General features: G+C 46.9%; 1 protein-coding gene across 1 annotated transcript; it reads left to right on the forward strand.

Moving 5' to 3' along the window:
* The first annotated feature begins 95 nt into the window (after positions 1-95).
* galns (galactosamine (N-acetyl)-6-sulfatase) lies at positions 96-14,992 on the forward strand. Its single transcript, XM_029144366.3, has 14 exons — positions 96-257; positions 478-601; positions 1,105-1,179; positions 1,307-1,409; positions 1,870-2,013; positions 2,706-2,772; positions 3,197-3,324; positions 3,418-3,557; positions 3,631-3,734; positions 6,399-6,541; positions 6,878-6,980; positions 9,719-9,840; positions 13,690-13,807; positions 14,286-14,992. Exons 1-14 carry the CDS (start codon positions 147-149, stop codon positions 14,370-14,372), a joined length of 1,569 nt encoding a protein of 522 aa, XP_029000199.1. The 5' UTR covers positions 96-146; the 3' UTR covers positions 14,373-14,992.
* The last annotated feature ends 108 nt before the right edge of the window (positions 14,993-15,100 follow it).

The raw sequence follows: 15,100 nt of genomic DNA on the forward strand, positions 1-15,100 counted from the left end.
TGTAATGCTACAAAGAAATAAAACACACCTGAACACAGCTGTAATAAAAGTAAATAACTGAAACCAAAGTTGTCTGTATATGCGCAAATGCAGCGCCGACAACAAACCACTTCCTCGAAGTGAACGCTCGTGATCACAGCGTAGCGATGCCTGCGTTAAGTTTGGTTCTTCTCTTCAGTGCGATAATATGTTGTTCTTCGACACTGCAGCCAGTAAATACTTCATCTCCGAACATTATCATCATGCTGATGGATGACGTGAGTTATGTTTGTGTTTCGGTCCCTGTGACTGCAGCTCATCACATCAGCTGCGTTGTTTCTGTGCAGCATAAAGTAATGCATTTTCTGTGTCCCTTTCTTATTTCTTTAACATTTTGTTTGTTTGTTTCTGAGTCACCAGGGAAATCATCTGTCTGTAATCAAATTTAGCCTAATCTAATATATTTGACTGATTCATAAAACCGCCTGTGCTGCTCAGATGGGCTGGGGGGACCTGGGGGTGTTTGGGCAGCCTTCTAAAGAGACGCCCAACCTGGACGCCATGGCTGCTCAGGGCATGCTGTTCCCAAACTTCTACACTGGCAACCCCCTCTGTTCCCCGTGTGAGTCAGTCAAAGTGCTTTTAAACTTATATCTAACTTTGTGTTCTATGGTCAAATTAGTGCAGTATTAGATTGAGGGGTTGTTGATTTAAAGTTGTGCACGGAAACAGTCAATCTTAAGACTAAAGGAAAAGCTTTAAAAACATGTGACATACGGTATTTAACATGCAAAAAAAACAGAACAAGCCTTATAACATCACTCTTGCAAAGTGGCGTGTTTGTTACAACAGAATCTAGCTGCTCTTGTTCACACTCAAGGCCTCGCTGCTGTAGCACAAGCAGCCTGGGGCCTTGCATTGTATTATGTAAACACACAGTTCTACATTGTATCTTCACAAATGACACAGGTGGCACAAACACCTAATAGTGTTTTTCCCAACTATTCATGAAGGCATCATTCTTCTAATTACCGTACCTTCTATCTGTTATTCTTAACAATGAGAAAAGACCAGCTCAGAGATTCAAGTTATGCTTCTCTTATACTTCTATCATCTCAACCACAGCCAGAGCTGCACTTCTCACCGGGAGGCTGCCTGTCAGAAACGGCTTCTACACCACCAACGCCCACGCCAGAAATGGTACACGTTCAGTATATCCCTACTATGCACATTGTCCTGTGCAAATAATATCTTTTTACTGTCTATAAGTTACAGTGTTCAACAAAGTTATGGATGATTTTGTACACTGTTTTACCTCCTTTCATAGCATACACACCACAAGAGATCGTAGGAGGAATCTCCAAGGATGAGATTTTGTTACCCCAGTTGTTGAAGACAAAGGGCTACGTCAGTAAAATTGTTGGCAAATGGTGAGTGCTAATTAAATAAAAAAGAACAGCCATAATATGAATATACTCCATGTACTGTACATGTACAGTATAAGACCTGCAAAATAAGAGCACAGATGTACTATAGGAAAAAAGGTCCCTAACAGTATTACAGTGTTATCTGTTAGCAAAATTATTATGTTACCATGTTATTTATTATTAACATTATAACAGTTGATTTATGTGGAATGCATTTTTCTACACTTTTAAATAGGAATAGTTTTAGATGCTGTATTGATGCTGAGACCTGAGCATTACATGACAGCTGCACTCAGCTCTCAGTATTCCTCATGAAATCACTTCTTAGTAGACCCTGTAAGAATACATATAGGATGACTATACTGTGACGTTCTGAGATGAATGAAGATTTATTATGAGGAGCAGGATCAGAATATGCATACAGCTCTTCCAACCTATGGGTGTGCTTCACTTGTCACTGCAGGCACCTGGGTCACAGACCACAGCACCTCCCGCTGAAGAAAGGTTTCGATGAATGGTTCGGGGCCCCAAACTGCCACTTTGGCCCCTACAACAACACCGTCAGGCCCAACATCCCTGTGTATAACAACTCTGAGATGCTTGGCAGGTAACATTACAGTAGTACTCAGATACACTACAGCAACAGACAAGCAGGCTTGAAATCTATAAGCGATCCTCTCTTCTTCCATGAATCAGTGGAATAGTTAGACTGCATGTGTCTCCCCTCCTCTTCCTTCTCTGTACCAGCTGTGCTTGTATATTCCATTTTCCGCCCATTTGTTTTCCCCAAAACAGCCATATGTGTATTCTGGGTCATTGAAACTGGCAGCCGGGCGTGTTTTTCGCTTAGCCGTGGGTTTAATCAGCGCAGAATACCTGGGCCCTGGACAGACACACACACACGCGCATATAGACACACAGACAAACACACGCACACCCTCAAGAGACGGCAGGTTGCGTCGGCTCTATGCGAGGACACCTGGAGGAAGCGAAGCGTGAGAAGGAGAGATGCCTGTCACTGCTTCCCTGCTCGCAGCGCCACGCTTCAGCAACACCTCATAACAGTTCCCTCTGCTCGGCTCTGCGGAGACTTCCCAAATATGTCTAACATCAAAACCTCCTGCAAGAAAACAGGAGGCAACGCGCCATCCTTTAGTTTAATGATAGCGTCTGTGGTAGCTTTGGTCCATTTAGAGCCTGATTGGAGGCCTTGACAAAGCAGCCGGGTCAGTGAGAGTGAGTCTAATGCAGTGTCCTGCAGCTGTTCTGAACAATCCTGTCATCCCGCTTGTTTTCCAGGTACTATGAGGAGTTTAAGATTGACAAAAAGACAGGAGAGTCCAACCTCACACAGATGTACCTGCTGGTAAGATCAGAGTCCCTTCCTCTCCTTCGCTGCCTCATTCTCATTCCTTTCTGTGGAGTGTTTCAGGTACAACAATACAGAACAGAACACAACTTTATTTTCTGTCCCTGAAAAATGTCTTTGGCTCAACAAAATATAAAAGCACAAAAGCCTCCATCATCTTATTTAGCAAATCAGTCCCATGCATTAAACAAACTGTATTGCTGGTTTTTGCAGTCTTGTAGCGATTATTTCTGCCGCCTACATCGCTCCCTCCTAAAGGGGCTAAATGCAACATGCGGAGACGCACTGATTGCACGCTTAAGCAATTGAAAACTGTGAACCTCCACCAGAAGCGCATCCATCTGTAAAGTGGAGCTTTGTGAAGCCCACGTGAAAGTAGCTGCGCCAAGCCATGCGTATTTACAGCGTCGCATCTCCGCAGGAAGGTCTCGACTTCATCCTCCGGCAGACGGAAGCCAAGCAGCCTTTCTTCCTCTACTGGTCCCCCGACGCCACTCACGCCCCTGTCTATGCCTCCAAACCCTTCCTGGGGAAGAGCCAGCGAGGGCGGTGTGATACATGATCTACCTTACTTACTCACCTTACCGATGTGAAGCACATGCATATGGTTTTATATGAACGACGGGACGGTTTGTGTTGCAGATATGGAGATGCTGTGATGGAGCTGGACCACAGCGTCGGTCGGATCCTCTCACAGCTGCGAACTCTGGGTATCGAAAACAACACCTTTGTGTTCTTCACCTCAGACAATGGAGCTGCTCTGATCTCTGCCCCAAATGAAGGTACTGTACATCCCACGTTCTTTTTTTTGTCTCTAATGTCTTGCTACAAGTGTTTTGCTGCTCCACTCCTCAGGTGGAAGCAACGGGCCGTTTCTCTGTGGGAAGCAGACGACCTTTGAAGGGGGCATGAGGGAGCCTGCCATCGCCTGGTGGCCTGAGCACATCAAAGAGGGCGCGGTAAGCATCCCTCAGCGCTTTAGAGCTTTTACCAAGGAACAATCCAAGACTATCATTCACTAAATCCCTGGCATGTTCTCTGGAGACCAGGCTAGAATCCAGAGCCAGGTTCCTCGGTTCATTCTAAGCCTTTTTTTCGCTTGTTACAGGCATAATTGCCTGTCAACAGGTATCAGGGGCCCTTTAAAGATGGAGGCGATGTTCAAAACCGTGAGGAGTGTAAAGGAATTATTATTTTGGTAATCCTTCCTTTGAATGATTGTTGCTTTTTGTTTGGCTTTTGTATCATTCACTCAGTGTTCGCCACTGGTGCAGAAACCAGTTGATCTTAACTATGTTTAACTTCTGTCATGTAATTGGACAGTAAAGATTTTTGGCCACAAAGCACATTGGTGCCTTTTCCACAGTTCCCTCAAATATTTTTGGTTTGGAATTAATGCCCCAGTGCTCTCCCTTTCTCCCTCCCCTTCTTCAATTTAACCCCCCACCCACACCGTGATCCCCTAAGCCCGTGCGTTCTGCAAATGACTTTTAATTGTATTAGGGGCAGCTGTGACACGGGGCTGTGACGCAGAGGGATTTGGTGGAGGAGCGAGCGGAGGCTGCAGTCGGCAGTAAGCCTTGCCCGTGGCTCATCTCACAGGGGTGTGCTGGGGCCTGATAGCACGGCGGAGTAGTGAGGGAGAGGGGGATTGGGAGCGTCTTAAGCGGCTAATCTGTTTGTGTGTTTGCTGAGGTTGGATTGAGCCGTAATGAGGACTTCAGTATCTGAATATGCCAGGCGCGCGGGATAAAGGAGCGGGAGGGGCGGGGAGGGAAGGAAGCAGGGGAAGACGTGAAAGAGGTGGCGGGTGGAGAGAAAAGAGAGGGCGGCTAAAGGCGCTGCCAGGAACGCGGCGGGGTTTGCAGGACGCAATGATGCACCTGTGCCACATCACAACTGATCAGCGGCGTTTTGCTTGATACGCACGAACCCACGTGCAGAGCGCGTCTGTGTCATGTTTGATTGATCCCGCGCGCCTACGCACGCGTGCACGCTTCTTTATCTACGTCCCAGACCGGCTTGTGTTTGCGCGGGATTTTCTCTGAAAGTCTCTGGGGTGCAGATGTCAAAGCCGCCTCGCTGCAGCTACGCTCCTCAGCAGCTACATTCATCAGTGCGCTGCTTGGGAGGGAGGGAGGACGGACCACGCGATGGGGTTCTCTCGTGCTTTTATTTTGCCGTCGTGGGAAATCTCTGATGATGATCTGTGCGTTGAAAGGTTCATGAGCTCTTTTGAGGGAAATAGAGGCTTCAGCCCTTGTTGAGCAGGTTTATTATAACCACTGTACTCAGACTCGTCTTGTTGGTATTAAGATAAACAGTTTAAGAGGATTGTTCACACGTTACACATCTTACACAGACAAAAGGTCTTTTATCTGGGGATGCATCTGATTTATAATTACAGCGCCTGACTCGTGAGTGTGCAGGAAGGAGTAGCGTTGGTCTGAAGCAGGTGATGCTGGGTGGCAGCTGTACTGTAAGCTGCAGAAGTGGGTGGGGCGGCAGCCCCACGGCGCCGCTGAGCATCACAATTCCCTCTTGTTGGCGTTTTATCAGGCGACAGACACACAAGCACCGTCGGGGATTGAAGCGCTGCCTCCTCAGATAACCAGCATCGCCACTCACAACACAGGCGCCGGTGAGAGAATGAGGGAACGGGTGTAACGTTAATAGAGAAGGATGAGTCAGACAAAAAAAGGAAGAACAAAGGGCAAAGAAAGAAAACTGAGCTAATAAAGGAAGGGAATGATAGACGGCAACTCACCGGATGGAGTTTTAAGCTTCTTTTTGGCCGTTCATGGTCTAAATGCAACTAAATGTCACTTTTACTTCATCTTGTGTCCTTTTGTCCTGTTTTCTTCTAGTTTGTATGTCTGTGTTAGGAGGCATTTATAAAAGGAAGTAAAGAAGTAAATCTGTTGGTGTGTCTGCAGCGCGTGTGTCTGGATGTGCAGATAGATTGTGGAATGCATTGCAGAGCCTTTTCTGTGGCTAGTTGTGTGGATACTGAGGAACAGGGAATTCATTTCAGTGTGTGTGTGTGTGTGTGTGCGCGCGTGTGTGCGCGTGTGTGTGTGCTGGCAGCCGATAGGAGCACAGCGGCACATGGCGGTGCAGCTGCACGGGCCTGATAGCACTATCTGATTGTGAGCGTGCCGTCTCCCTCTAAGGCTCGCTCAGGAGAGAATGGAACGGAAGATCAAGGATGACAGCGAAAAAATGGCATTTTATCTGAAAATAGTTCAAAGTTTATAAATAAAATAAAGCTTTTCACTGGGACTGGGAGAAGGAGATAAAACGCCCGCTCGCTCCGGCTCCAGCTGCCTACTTGCCCGGGCCTCGTCCTCTTCCTACCTTCTCTGCTCCTTCTTTTTCCCTCTTTTCTTCCTCCAAAAACACATTTAGCAGGAGCGTTCGGACGGTTTTTATAATAAATCCGCAAACAGAGCTCAGACGGGAGTCTGAAGGAAGGCCCCACATGTGTGCAGACTTCCCCACATGGCCACGCATCGCTGTCTAGCGCTAAAGGTCAAGCCAAGCGCATTCCTGCCTGATTGCCTGACTGGGCACGCTGGCAGTCTGTTATTCTTTACATTTTGATTGATTTGTGGCTTTTGCAGGTGAGCTTTCAGCTGGCTAATGTGATGGACCTGTTCACCACCAGTCTGGCGCTGGCTGGCATTAGTCCTCCTGATGACCGAACAGTAGACGGACTGGACCTGACGCCGGTCCTTCTCAACCGCCCCAGCACCGTCCAGAACAGGTGGGCACAGTTGGGAGTCGACGGCTGCTGCCTTAAAGGTCAAATGTCAGCTGCTGGAAAACTGTTGTGGGGACATTAATGGTTACAGACGGCGGATCCTGTGAACAGTGATCAGATTTTTATATGTATGTTTTTATGCTATCATGCGCATTAACTAGCTGGTAAACCATAAGGTTTATAAGTTTACCATAAGTTTACCATAAGGATGGCATCGGAGAGTCAAAGGGAGGAGAATGTGGGGAATCTGTAGGAAAAAGTTAATTTAAAAGTCTCAAAAACTCATCCGAGGGAAAAACAAATTAGCGCGTTCGTTCTCTGTTTTCTCATCCTTAACAGGCCGATCTTCTATTACCGTGGGAACGAGATGATGGCTGTGAGGCTTGGGCAATACAAGGCGCACTACTGGACCTGGAGCAACTCATGGGCGCAGTTTAAAAGCGTAAGGCCCTCTCTGTTGTGTGAGCCCTTGATTCGCTCGGCCGCGTCCTCCCTCTTTGTCTCTCCTAATCTTACTCAAACACACGAACACTTGCGCTGTTGGTGTTATCTTGAAAACGGCTCATCAGTTGACTGCTGTGTACATCAGAGAGTAATGAATATTAATGAAGAGCCCCCACATCAATGAACTTACATCATTCATCAACAAGCTGACTTGTTTGTTCTAACTCCAGTGGAGATTTCCTTCCTCTCCATTTACATACAGTCGTCCCCTGTTGTCGACTTGTTCTTTTGGCGTCATGGAGCTCTAAGAAAAGAAAGAGGAGTCAGATACTAGCAGTGTCTCTTCGCCATAATTACATCATCTCAGCGCCAGTTTTACATCAAGACAAATGTGAAATCTGACTCCTTCTTTCTCTGCTGTGTCCATAAAAACATGTCCTCCTGTCCTCCCTCTATGCCTCTGTATTTCCTGTGATCCAGTTTGTTTTATGCCCCATCAGTCGCTTAAATTGCTCTCTCCTTCAGGGCCGCTGAATCAATAGCAGCCTCCTTTATCAACTCATGTGAACTGAAGTGGAACTTTACAAATAATGGCATCTGATTGCCTGTGAGTTGCCTATCGATTGTGTGTGTGTGTGTGTGTGTGTGTGTGTGTGTGTGTGTGTGTGTGTGTGGGTGTGTGTGTGTGTGTGTGTGTGTGTGTGTGTGTGTGTGTGTGTGTGTGTGTGTGTGTGTGTGTGTGTGTGGGTGTGTGTGTGTGTGGGTGTGTGTGTGTGTGTGTGTGTGGGTGTGTGTGTGTGTGTGGGTGTGTGTGCGCGTGGGTGTGCGCGTGGGTGTGTGAGAGCATGGGAGACAGGGAGAAAGAGAGAAAGAACTGGGGAATATGCACATGTTTGTTTCTTCAGACAGATGTATGTGTGTTTATGGCATAGCTGTTAGGGAAAAGTTGAATTCCCAGCATGCTTCATTAAGGCTGAAACTTCTGTGTTGAGTCATTTCTTGGTTTTTATGACTTGTAAAATTAAATCAAACCTAAAACTTTCACATAGAATCAGTTGAACTCGCCTTGTAGAAGGAACACACAATCACGTTCACCCCCCTGTCGGCAAAACCTTTGTCTCCCCGCCTGCTTCCCAGCTTTGGTTATACTTAAAAATGTAATTTAGTTTTTCCAGCCAGTCATGAAAAATAAACAAGGGGAAGATGTGAGTCTGTGAAAAGAACAAAATTACAGGTTAATAGCTTGGAGACGTATCGTATCTGTCCGGGGTGTTTTCAAGCAACTCAGCCATGAGGAAAATAAGAAATTTCACAGATTTAAATGCGTCTCATCAAACTCTCTGGAGGCAGCGTAGCAATGTTAATACTGTGAAATGTATGTGTGTGAAATGTGAAGTCTGGATGCAGAGTAACCTGCGCTGCAGCTGAATCTTCTACTGTGGAAATCACAACATCAACTCAAGCGCTTATATAATAATGATTAGAGGTTCTGTATTCAACATCTACATACTGTCGCAACCACTTCAACACACTTGTTGACAGAATTTAAGAACTTTACAGCTTTTTATCTGTCTAACGGTGCATGGATGAACCCGTCTTGCCGTCCACATGCTGCAGGGCTCCAGTGCCAGAGGAGGCAAATCAGCCCTGGAGCATCACTAAGCCACCGCCTTCGCCACGATGCTACTGCCTTACTGTTCAGACTGAAACCTCAGTCGCTATTAACAGTCTTTTGAAAGTCTATTTATCCAGATTAGATCTAGAAAAAAAAACATTTTGTTCTCTTTACAAATCTAAAATTTAAATCTAAAACGAACATAAAGTGCTGTTTTTTTTTGTTTTTTTTTAAATCCACTCTGCCGGCCTGGATTCTACCGCACCTTATCTTGTAACAGCAACTGCTCTGCTCCAGTTTGAATGCAGCCTCGTATCTATAGCATTCGTGTCAAGCAAGATATGGAGTTCTTGCTGTTATGTCTTGGGAACGAGAGTGAGAGAGATACCGTGAACGCAGCAGGTCTTCCCCGCTGCTCGTCTTGGAGGATTCTGTTCGCTTTCCGTTGGTGCAGTCTAAGTTGTTGCCATCAAAAGACGGGACGGCTCTGCAGCGTGTGGGCATCCATCTGCCTCACTCTCTGTTTCTCTCATATCTATATATATACACCGAGGTGCTCTGTTGAGTGATCTCAGAGGGGGGCAGCAGCAGGGCCTTACAGATGAGTGATCTCTCAATATTAGTTCTGCTCATCAAAAAGAGTGTGTGTCTGTGTGTGCGCTTCATGTTCCGCTTTCATTGTGGGGACTCGTCTTTCTTGTGGGGACCAAATGTCGGCTACCGCCACGGACAAACTTGAGCTTTTGATCATAGAGCGAGGGATGGACAAGCAGTGTAGATAGTTGAGTGTACAGTAAGCGTATGTAAAGTCCTCACGGGTGATAAACACGCGTGTGAAGGGGGGGGGGGGGTCAGGCAGCCTGCAGTCACTGCCAAGCTCATGAGAGCGGAGTCATGAAGATGAAGGGGAGCGCAGCAGTCTGGGTTCTGTAAGAGACATCATAAAGAACATGGTTTGGATGAAAACCTCTTCTGGGCTGCAAAGTAACAGATGTAAAGTGACCGAATATCAACCGTGTGTGTGTGTGTGTGTGTGTGTGTGTGTGTGTGTGTGTGTGTGTACAATTTGCTTAAATTCCTACACACAGGAGCATAAGTGTGCGTCTGTTCCTCTGTTACAGGGTATAAACTTCTGTCCAGGTCAAGATGTCCCAGATGTGACCACACACGAGCAGAGGGAGCACACCATGCAACCCATCGTCTTCCACCTGGGCCGGGACCCCGGGGAAAGGTTCCCCATCAGGTCGGTTGTCAGAAAGCTTGGCGTTTCCTCACAGCTGGTTCCTGGGAGCGGGGAGTGGACCCGAGGAGCGGCGGTGGGAAAACAGAGGAGAGGAGCGGAGCGAGGAGCTTGTTGGCCGCCTGGAGTAAAGAATGTGTGCGGGATCGATGCTCATTGAGTGGCATGAGAAAGGAGGCAGCGGATTGATCCGCTCAGCCGCCCCGTGCCTGATTACACCCTTTTTTTGGGCAGCTGCAAACAGCCTCGGCTCTCGGCCGCGCCGCGCTCCGCTGCAGGTTAAAATTGCGAGGTAAATTGTTCAGGTCTAAATTGAGAGCGAGTTGTGTTTAATGGAGTTCGATGCGTCGGGGGGGGAGAGAGTGCGGCCGGAGCGCGGCGGCCGAGGCCGTGACTGAATAATGGGCCAAGACAGGAGCCTCATATTTGCTGCATAATTTACCTGCAGAATATTTATGTGTTCTCTTAAAAAGGCGGCGCGCGCCAACGCCATGACTAATGCATTAGGACAATCTCCAAATGATGAGAGAGTATTCCTTTTGTGCTCCGCCATAAAACTTCTGGGACAGACCTTTCTTGGCGTTTTGCTTTGGCCCCGTCTCCTCTTTGCCTCCTGCACGAACTCCTTTCAGTTCTGCAGCGAAATTGGATAATAAAACATTAATGTTGTTATTCATTTGCCCACCTTTTAGCCCTGCTACTCACTGGAAGGAATAAAAAAAAGGAGGCAAAAACCAATCAATATGCAGCCGTGTGTTGTGCTGAGTGCAAACACACACATACACGCACACACAATCCAGAACTGAGGAAGTCAAGTGATTTTCTTCCGCAGGGAGGTGTCACTGTTTTTTTTAGACTTTAGTCTTAATCCTGAGATCAAGACATGCTGCATTTTAGTCGAACTTATCAGTTTTATCATCACAAATGAGATTTAGTTCAGTCGGGTCCTGATGTGATTAATTTAAGCAGCACATCTGAGTGTAAAAGGGGATAAAGTCCAACTAGTGGTGAGATGCAGCACCGAACACAAACTAAAAGGTGTCTCATCAAATGTGAGTCAGTAATTCATCTGATGTGATCTGTGATATAACGCGAGCCCTCAGTATCCAGGAAAGAATGCATGCAGAGCCCTGACATTAATCCATCCGCAGTAGCGTCCAGCGGTCGGGTGCCGTCGCTGATTGTGTTGTACAGTGCGACTTCATGTTGGCTGCACAGGACCTTTGGATGATGTCATTCCTCCATCCTTCTCTCCTCGCCTCTGACTCTGACTCTGACTCCGGCCTCTCGCCGCGCCGTCGTTGTCCGCTGGGACTCTTCTCCTCTCTCTTAGTTAAACGTGTGCATCTGCGGGCGCACACGTGTGCATGTGTGCGTTCTGTCCGCGTGCTCCTCGGTCCCCCAGCTGGACTGGCTGCCAGCCCGTCATTAATCTCTGTCGGCACCTAAAGAGCCACTTAAGATGATGTAGAGCCTGTCTAAACACATACCTTCACTACTGTCGCAGGCTGTGATGTAGCAAAGAGCACACACAGTCGCAGTCACCCAGGAGGAGAGGGGCTTTTAGACTCGTGCAGTCTAAGAGCTGGCAAACACTCATGTTAGTTCTGGTTTTGATGTTTGGACGTCTGGCTTGGAACCGAAGCGCACCAGGCCTCTGGAGCCTTTTCCTGCCACCCACTTCGCCCTCGCCGCCTCTGTGACCCGTGACCTTCAGGTTAACACAGCCCGCTTTCTCACCACCCGCCATCCGGAGCACAGCCTCATCCCTGCCGCCGTGGCTAACGCCGCTCAGGCTGGCCTCATCTGCTGCCTGCCACCGAGCGCTCGTGTCCCCAATCAATAGTCCTCACTGAAGTGCTCAATTTCCACCGGGGTGGAGAAGACGGTGGAGGGGAGGGGTGGGCAGGACAGATGTATTTGATTGTCTCCTCAATTCCCCCACCTTCTGCGACCGTGTGTGTGTGTGTGTGTGTGTGTGTGTGTGTGTGTGTGTGTGTGTGTGTGTGTGTGTGTGTGTGTGTGTGTGTGTGTGGCGTTATGAATCAGTAATCAGAGTGGTGACACACCTGAGCAATGCCCCCGTCCCCCTTGGGTGTCATACATTATAAATCAAAAGACTCCATTTGCATACAGCCTGCTTATTATTCCAGATTTTGCCTCCACACAAGTAAGCTAAGGGTTATAATCATGATAATGAGCTGTGCTGACTGTGGGCTTTTCATTATGTGTTTGCAGAGGGGGCATAAACAAACGATATTATTAGTTTTTGATTTAGAGGACTGCACTGTACGATTCCCAGCGCATAGACAAAACAATGGAAACTTTGTATCTCGGGCGACTTTCTCGCCGCCCCCCCGCACGCTTTGCTTGCAGACACGCAGGGAGAAATTGAATACTCATAGCAGGCTGATAAATCTCCTCCACATTTACTTCTATTAAGTTGCTTCATCCGTTATCGCAAAACGAATCGCAACAATCAGCGGCAGACAGAGATAGGAAGGGAATGAAATATCCTTCCGGCTTATCGCGATCGCGCTATGGCAGAATTTGCGATTCCAGATACTGTAGCTGAAGCAATTTAATTTAAATGTCTTAACCAATTTAAGTGATTTTTACCAAGGGAAGTAATCAGTTTTTTTTTCCTTCCATAGCAGCTACAGTCACAATGCTCTGATAGTTAGCTTATGACAAATGTGGCACAGAAGCAGAGGGACTAATTGCAGCCAATGCACTAGCAGTGGAGTAATTGTAGGGAAAAGACTGAGAGTATGAGGGGAAAGGAGCAGGTGCTGGCTGATGGAGGAAGCCTTGCTGCCCTGTGGGAGACCTAAGAGGGAGGGTAGGTGTGAGCTGGACAGAGCCCGGGGTTATTACTCTAATTGACACTTCACCTCACACACATGCACATGTTCCCCAGGGGCCAATCAGAGAGCTGAGGTTCGTGGTGGAGGGAGGATGGAAGGCTGGCACAGGTGCTGCTGGTGAGTGTATCAGGGGTGTAATTGCACTGCTGATATTTGTCTATCTGTGTGTCACGCCACCAGATGCCCAATCCCCCAACCCACACACACACACCCTATTAACCCTACAGGTCCTACTGAGAGCCGTGTTCCTTTGAAAGCCTTCAGGGCCCCTGTGTTTTACACACTGAATATAATAATGCACAGAGGTGCTCGTGCTTACTGGTGTCCAACAACAGTAATTGAGAGACAGGGGAAGGGAGAGGGGTTACATAGTTCACCCCTGCTGAGTGCGACAGAGTGGACAGCCCGTGTGTGTGTGTGTGTGTGTGTGTGTGTGTGTGTGTGTGTGTGTGTGTGTGTGTGTGTGTGTGTGTGTGTGTGTGTGTGTGTGTGTGTGTGTGTGTGTGTGTGTGTGTGTGTGTGTGTGTGTGCGTGCGCGCGTGTGCTTAGGACATAAATGAATGCATTTCTCTGATACTGAGTTAATGGATGTTAATGGATGTGACTGGATACAGCAGACTCCTTGTTGGAGAAAAGCACAGGGATTGTGATCATTTGTTGGGTGTTGGTGCCCAGACGTGTGTAGTGTAATTGAATTCGGGGCACTTTACATAAATGCACAAGGAGCAAAGCAGCTGGATGTGTTGGTGTTGGTGTGGCTACACACTGTGCACTAACCGACACCGTCGCTGTTCGTGTGTGCACTTTTGTTTGATAAACTGCTGGAGATTTGATCTTTTTCTTTTCATTCATGCCAGGCTGGGTAATAACACAGTATATGATGCTATAGATTTTCCCTCTCTTTGTTATGTATATAATTGCAAATGAAATATTCTGTGTCGTGGCCTCGTGCTGGGATAAGACATCGACTCACCCGCCTTTGCAGTGTTTTGTCCAGGGAGTACCGTGACGTGCTGAGCAGGGTCACTCCAGTGGTGGATCAGCACAGGAAGACTCTGGTGCCGGGCGTTCCCCAGCTCAACATGTGCGACTTGGCTGTGATGGTGAGATTTACAGAACACAAATGTATGTGTGTTTTATGATCTATATTCAGCCCAGAGCGGGTCTGTAGGGTTTTAGATTTAGATTCAACACATTTGTTCATCACTGTTCCGCGGTTAATGGAGTCCTACGCTATCTCCTCAGTGGGTTGTTTATTTTTCTCCTTGACAGTGTTTTTGCTATGAAATCCGTTTTTAAAATTATTTCAAGACTGTGTATTGAGCCAGTGTTTCTCTCTAAGCGCCAGCGACTGGGAATCACTTTGCTCTGGAGCTATTTGTGTTATAACACCGCCCCCTGGTGGTGACTAAAAACAGCAAGATGCTGGGTGCCATTACACTACTGTAATTTTAACAAAGGACAGTGCACAATAATTATCAGTTTATTCCTCTGAGTGGAATAAAATCTTCCTGTACATAAATAATACCTTTGATAGGTTCATATTTGTTTAGTTACCGTGACCGTTGCTCTGCGTTGCAGAACTGGGCCCCTGCCGGCTGCGAGAAGTTAGGGAAGTGTCTGAAAGGTCCCGCGTCGAAGCCCTGGAAGTGCGTCTGGACCCACTGACACTAAAACGGCGGAGCCTGAAATGAGGGAGGAAGCAAAAGCTGGAGCTGTACCTTTCTACACTACAGCGACGTGAACAGCCTTGTTTTCATTTAGGAATTGTTATTTCTTTGGTGTGTACGTTGTTGAGGAGTACATGGGGTAAGACTACGTAAGGGAAATATGCTGGTATAACTATTAACTGTAAAAAAAGGAACCAGCAGGAACCAACACAAGTTCTACCTGTTCTGAAAATGCATTGCCTCAAGTGTCAGGGAATTAAATCACATCTAACTTTGCATATATATTTATTGTGATCAGGGCTAAAATCATGTCTTTCCTATTGGATGCTTCGCTGAGCTTGTGTCTTTTGTACTGTACTGCAAAGGGAGATTTCACACACATGAAAATAGTTTGTCATGTCACCGTTTGACGACTTTTGTACATTAGGTTTAAATATTAGTATGCATTAAACCAGGTCCAAGTCACTAAAACAATGTCCTCTACTTCCTGAAAACTGGTAAAGTTAATCGTTTATTTTGCCTTTAGTTTGTTGTAGAATAAGACAAATGGTTGCATTCTTGGTTCTACAGAGAGCTTTAAAATGACCCGATTAAGTGTAAATAAACAGATTTCACTGATGTTGTCTTTTTGTTATCACACTTCTAATCTGCCCACCTGACTTTACTGTGTGATCACAAGCAACACTCTAAAGTGATGACATCCATCAAAATAAACAGCCAGTCATA

Source organism: Betta splendens, chromosome 3 (genome assembly GCF_900634795.4).
Source record: "Betta splendens chromosome 3, fBetSpl5.4, whole genome shotgun sequence".
NCBI classification, from domain to species: Eukaryota; Metazoa; Chordata; class Actinopteri; order Anabantiformes; family Osphronemidae; genus Betta; species Betta splendens.

Excerpts from the sequence above, each read along its gene's own strand:
- galns (XM_029144366.3), top strand. The coding sequence starts at position 147 with ATGCCTGCGTTAAGTTTGGTTCTTCTCTTCAGTGCGATAATATGTTGT. Across the intron at positions 258-477 it reads TCATCATGCTGATGGATGAC|ATGGGCTGGGGGGACCTGGG; the intron begins GTGAGTTATGTT and ends TGTGCTGCTCAG. Across the intron at positions 602-1,104 it reads CAACCCCCTCTGTTCCCCGT|CCAGAGCTGCACTTCTCACC; the intron begins GTGAGTCAGTCA and ends TCTCAACCACAG.